The 6,543-nt window shown below is 36.5% G+C and overlaps 1 protein-coding gene across 1 annotated transcript; it reads left to right on the forward strand.

Moving 5' to 3' along the window:
- The first annotated feature begins 4,385 nt into the window (after positions 1–4,385).
- LOC109215854 (inorganic pyrophosphatase 1-like) lies at positions 4,386–6,018 on the forward strand. Its single transcript, XM_019379969.1, has 4 exons — positions 4,386–4,640; positions 4,815–4,936; positions 5,073–5,274; positions 5,387–6,018. The coding sequence occupies exons 1-4, from the start codon at positions 4,503–4,505 to the stop codon at positions 5,738–5,740; spliced, it is 816 nt and encodes a 271-aa protein (XP_019235514.1). The 5' UTR covers positions 4,386–4,502; the 3' UTR covers positions 5,741–6,018.
- The last annotated feature ends 525 nt before the right edge of the window (positions 6,019–6,543 follow it).

A 6,543-nucleotide genomic window follows, 5' to 3' on the forward strand; every position in this document is an offset into this window, starting at 1 on the left:
TACCTTCGAAAAGTCCTTTATAAATCTCCGGTAGAACCCCGCGTGCCCAAGAAAACTTCTAACCCCCTTGACAGAAGTGGGGGGACGAAGCCTTGAAATCACCTCTATTTTGGCCTTGTCAACCTCTATGCCATGCTTTGAAATTTTATGACCCAACACTATGCCCTCTCAACCATGAAGTGGCATTTTTCCCAATTGAGCACAAGATTGGTGTCTTCACAACGGGCCAACACTCTATCCAGATTTTTCAAACATTCATCAAATGAATCACCCACAACACTAAAGTCGTCCATGAACACCTCCAAAATATTTTCCACCATATCAGTGAAAATGGCCATCATACACCGTGGGAATGTCGCCGGTGCATTACACAACCCAAAAGGCATCCGAGAAAAGGCAAAGGTGCCATATGGACAAGTAAATGTGGTCTTCTCCTGATCCTCCGGAGCAATCAAGATTTGGTTGTACCCAAAATATCCGTCCAAGAAACAATAGAAGGCACGCCCAGCAAGACGATCAAGCATCTGGTCAAGGAAAGGCAATGGGAAGTGATCCTTGCGGGTCACCTTGTTTAGCTTGCGGTAGTCCATGCACACCCTTCATCCGGTCACTGTCCGGGTTGGAATTAATTTCATTATTAGCATTGGTCACCACGGTCATACCACCCTTTTTCGGCACACACTGTACCGGCGAAGTCCACGAGCTGTCAGAGATAGGGTACACAACCCCGGCATCTAACCACTTGATCACCTCCTTTTTCACAACTTCTTGCATTGCCTCGTTCAACCTCCTTTGATGTTCCAAAGAGGGTTTTGCATCATCTTCAAGAATAATCTTGTGCATACAGAATGCGGGGCTTATTCCTCGAATATCAGCTAAAGTCCATCCAATTGCCTTCTTCCGCTTTTTGAGCACCGCCAATGTGGCATCTACCTGCATGTTAGTAAGACAAGAGGAAAGAATAACTGGCAAAGTTGAACTAGGGCCTAAGAACTCATACCTGAGGTGTGGAGGCAGTGGCTTCAACTCCAATACCGGAGGCTCCTCAATTAAAGGCTTTGTTGGAGGAGTCTTTCTATTTTCAAGATCCAAAGAGAGTTTCCTAGGCTCATAAGAATAAGAGCCCATTCCATGCAGCTTGGATTTGCAGATGATCTTTTGCTGTTTTGCAGGGGTGACATTGGATCAATCAAGCTGCTGTACAATTGCTTCATGGAGTTTTCAAAAGCATCAGGACTGGTGATTAACAAGAACAAAAGCTCTATATTCTTTGGAGGGGTGTCACATGATATACAGGCAGACATAATGGAGTTTCTGGGCATTCAAAAAGGAGAACTGCTAGTGAGATACTTGGGAGTCCCCTTAAGTTCCAAAAGAGTCTCACTAGGCCAGTGTCAACCTCTAATTGACAAACTAGTGGGCAGAATAATATCATGGACAGCCAAATTCCTATCATATGCAGGAAGGATTCAACTTATCAACAGTGTGCTGTTTTCTATCCAGACTTACTAGGCTCAGATCTTTATGTTACCAAAGAAAATTACAAAGTTGATTGAGACAATATGCAGAAGTTTTTTATGGACAGGGGAAAGTAGTGTGCCAAAGAAAGCACTACTAGCATGGGAGAAAGTTTGTCTACCTAAATCAGCAGGAGGCTTCAATGTTATGAATATCGGCCTATGGAACAAAGCAGTTATAAGTAAACAATTCTGGAACCTATGTAAAGAGAAGAACAAACTTTGGATACAATGGGTACACAACTATTACATCAAGGATAAAAACATATGGGAAGTGCAATTGAATCAAGCATCGTGGATCATGAGAAAGATTGTGAAAGCTAAAGAGAGTTTTGAGGCTGCAGGGTACAACTATGAAGATATAAGAAGAATGAGTAACTGCTCTATTAAGCATATTTACCATAAACTGCGAGGAACTTTTAGCAAAGTGAGCTGGAGGGGAGTGGTATATAACAATGCAGGGTGTCCCAGGTGGATCTTCATGCTAACTATGGTAGCACATGGAAAATTATACACTAAGGATAGATTGCAAAAGTGGGGCATACAAACTGATCAAGAATATATGCTGTATAAGCAGGCAAATGAGTCTATCCAGCATCTATTCTTAGAGTGTCAATATGCAGCAAAAATACGGAAGAGTTTGCTAATATGGCAAGGTATAAGAAGAATCATATATGGGTGGACAGAGGAACTAAAATGGGCAGAAGACTGGACACGGAGAAGGAATACAAAAATAGAACTATATAAGATGATACTAGCGGGATGTGTTTACTATGTTTGGCAAGAGAGAAATGGCAGAATCTTCCAAGACAAAGTGAGAAGATGGGAGATAATTAGCAAGCTGATAATACAAGAAGTACACTGTCGAAGCAACAAGGATGTAGAAAAAGCATTACGTAATATTACCCAATGTAATAGGTAGAAGTTAGTGAGTCTAGCAGTAAGATGTATAAGGGGGGAGGAAGTATAGGAAGCATAGAAACATGTAAGGGTTTTTTTGAGTTACTTGTAAATATTTTCCCTGGTATATGAAAGTTTCAATTACCAAAAAAAAAAACCGTAGATAAGTCAAAAAGTGCTTATAAGCTAGTTTAATCAGCTTATAAGCTTAGCCAAACATCCTCTCAGAAAGCAGTACCGTGCTTGAATTAACATAACCATAACATCTTTGGTTTAATTTGTAGCGATATCATTTGAAATGAACTTTTCTCTCTTTTTGGAATGTAAAAACAAGTGATCAAGCACTTACTTTTATATAAAGTCTCCTAAATATGTCTTGAAATTTGAAGAAAACAACAGCAAAGAGTATATATTCTTTCGAAGATATGCCACTTAAGGTTTGGTTACTGTTTGTGGACAATGACAGAAACCAAACTTGTATTAAACAAATTAAAAGAGAATATTAATGAGGGCAAAGATCACTTAGCTCGCGACAGAAATTATTTACATTCGGTAGCCGTAAAAGTGTATAACATTTTTATATTTTTTGTATAAAATATACAAATATACATACATATATATACACACACACACATATATACATACGTACACATATTTTTCGGTTATTATTTTAAAAACGGCTATACAATGCCATTTTCCCTATTAACAAGGGTAGATTAGTCAAAGGAGGCCCGTTAATATTGAAAACCACGAGGGAGGTTAGTATTATGAAGCAAAATCTAAGGGAAACTCTCTGTATTTTATTTAAACCGGACACGATTTATGTAAGGCAAAAACCAGATGATAATTATAACTTTGATATTTGGCATACGTTATTCTAAAATTTGCGATGGCTCATGTGATATTGTTTCTTGATTACAGATAAAGCTGGAGGACCAGATCACACGAAAAAACACTGGCAGGCATTTAGACATGACTTCAAAAGCTAATCGAAATAATGGTTGTAATTCAATGTTAATTTTACTATTTTAGTGATTATTTTATCTTCAATTTGAAATTGAAAAACTTTGTTTGAGGATTATTTTAAGTGAAATAATTAACAACATTTAATCTGATTCATACGGTGCTAATGTATGTAGGTAACATTGATCCACTTGACCGTACACCCCTACTTTCATGAACATAACGTGACAAAATCTATAAGGATTCTTATTGTTGTATTTAAAATCACAATTGGGATTATATGCTCGAATATCTCTAATCTAGAAGCTGCATTTGCTCTCTTATACTAAAAAATATATTCAGGTTCCCTTTATTCATAACTGTGTGTTTAGTATGATGGAAATTGTTTTTTAAGGATTATATTATACATGAAAAAGTTATTTTGTAGTATTTGATGATCAAAAAAATATTCTCATTAAAATGAGGGAAGTTCTTCTCACTTATAGACAAGAGCCAATTTCTTTATTAATTATCAATCTTTAGCACCAAAAGTTTATTATTAATATTTTAAAAAAAAATTGGTAATATATTAAAACTTGAAACAATTAATTGAAATATGTTCCATCCTAATTTGTGGTTTTGGTTTGGTGGCTGCGCAGTATAGTTGGAAGAGGGAATTGAATTCTCCTGCATGGAATATTCTGTCATATTCCTGCGTACATAAAACCTTTTCCCATACTAATAATAAATGAATATTAATTTATAACAAAAAGTGAAACTCCATATTTACCGTATGATGATCCGTGAGAATCAAGTCTAGCAAAATCCAATGGCTAATATTCGAAATAAGCTGACGATAATAACTTTTCCAGAAAGAAAATAAACCAACTGACAGTAGGAATTTGAGTGGCTTTGCTTTAACTTACCACAAATCCGCGTAATATTCCCTTAGCATCTTTATTTTTGTACCTAATTCAAATTTATCCTTTTCCTTTTCGCCCTATATAAAGCTCTCCCTCTTCTAAGTTTTTTTCTCAATTCAGTCTAAACAATAGTTTGTTTTCTGAATCCAAAGAAAAACAAGAAATAGAGGTTTTTCTATTCATCTTTTTCTTGTCACTAACCCCTCGAAAATACTCAGAAATGGCTGGAATTGTGGTGATTTTCGACTTCGACAAGACGATCATTGACGTGGATAGTGATAATTGGGTGGTGGATGAGTTAGGCGCCAATGACTTGTTCAACCAACTTCTCCCTACCATGCCCTGGAACTCTCTCATGGTTAGTTTTCCTTTCTATAATATTTTTTCGTTAACGTATATAACTTAAAATCCTATAAAAAAAAATTATATGTAACAAATGGACTTTTTCAATCTTCCCTACAGTCTTAAGGTTTTTGTCTGATTTTTTTCTTTTGCTAAAGGCTGATAATTTATATTCTATTTCAAATAACAGGATAGGATGATGAAGGAGCTTCATACACAAGGCAAAACTATTGAAGACATTGAAGAGGTACTAAAACGGGTACCAATACACCCCAGGATTGTCCCAGCCATTAAATCAGCCTATGCATTAGGGTACGTATCTTTCGATTTAAGCCTTTAGCGCCGCGTGCTGTAACTTTTGTCTATTTCCTATGTTTTTATCTTGATCTGTGTCATACAAATAATGAGATTTTGTGGGTTTAAACTAATTGAATGTTTATTAATTCAGGTGTGATTTGAGAGTAGTAAGCGATGCAAACGTATTCTTCATAGAGACAATCTTGAAACATCTGGGAATAAGAGATTGTTTCTCAGAAATCAATACGAACCCAGGCTATGTTGATGAGGAAGAAAGGCTTCAAATCCTACCTTATGTTGATTTTCAAACATCTCCTCATGGATGCAATCTTTGCCCTCCCAACATGTGCAAGGTAAATAATCCATCTTATTATAATAAGAAAATCTTTTCATAAACACAAGTCAGCAATTTAAAAAATTTAACATGAAATTAAGATAGTTATTCTAATAGAGTTTCTCTTACAGGGTCTGATAGTAGAGAGAATACAAGCCGCTATGGCTAAGGAAGGGAAGAAAAGAATAATATACCTTGGTGATGGAATCGGCGATTTCTGCCCCAGTTTGAAGCTCAGAGAAGGAGATTTCGTCATGCCTAGAAAAGATTACCCAGCCTGGAATTTGATAAAGGAAAACAGGACATTAGTAAAAGCTGAGGTTCATGAGTGGACTGATGGGGAAGAACTTGAGCACATTCTGCTACAACTCATTAACGCAATCACCATTGAAGAGAGACAATTGTTATCAGTCGAATGCAAGTTCCACACAATGTCAAAAGCATCTCACGGACCCTTTCCACGACCTCTTCCAGTACCTTATTAATGGCAAAATTGCCCAAGTCATTATAATGAAGATTCTGACTTGAATTTGAATTTTATTTTAGGTAGTTTTGTGTGGTTTCTTCTGTTGATCAACATCAAGAAAGAGATCAACTTAAAGTGTGTTACAAGTTTTCTGTAACTTGTTTAGTATCTATGGTTTTTTGGGATCAAAAGTTAAGAAGTGTACACTGGATTTGTACCTGTGGTTTTAGTTCTGGAGATTTTTTAACATATTTCTTAGGGAACTCCATTAAAGGAAACTCCAAGTTTTAACTTTCACCTCCATCCAATTTTAAGCTCAATCAAATAGAATAGTTTTTCATTCCTCTTCCAAGCACCTTTGCAGTAGCAGTATAAAACACTACCAACAAGAAGCGCAAAGATTGTCTATTTCACAAGAGAATTGGCTAACTGTGTAGATAGTATATTCAGAAATGAACACAATAATATCCAGAGAATACTTATACAGAAGGGCATTTGAATTTAGATTCAGTTAATCAGTAACAAAGACACAACTAAAAGTATTGCCAAGACAAAAAAAAGGTATTAATACTAACGGGTGTGATATTTCTGGAGTTGTCCCCTTCCCCGACACAAACCAGGTTGACATTTAGAACTTAGAAGCTTCTTCTGCACTTGAATGCCCGACAAACGAAGAAGACATAAAGGACTCACGAGGTTTCCCGTCTCTCCTTTTCCTGAAAAAATCTGTGGTACCTTCAAAGATGATCACTTCTTGTGTCTTAGTAGTCACTGTAAACATGGGAACAGAACAATTTGACACTAGAAGGTAGGGTGAATAGC

Source organism: Nicotiana attenuata, unplaced genomic scaffold (genome assembly GCF_001879085.1).
Source record: "Nicotiana attenuata strain UT unplaced genomic scaffold, NIATTr2, whole genome shotgun sequence".
Taxonomy (NCBI): Eukaryota; Viridiplantae; Streptophyta; class Magnoliopsida; order Solanales; family Solanaceae; genus Nicotiana; species Nicotiana attenuata.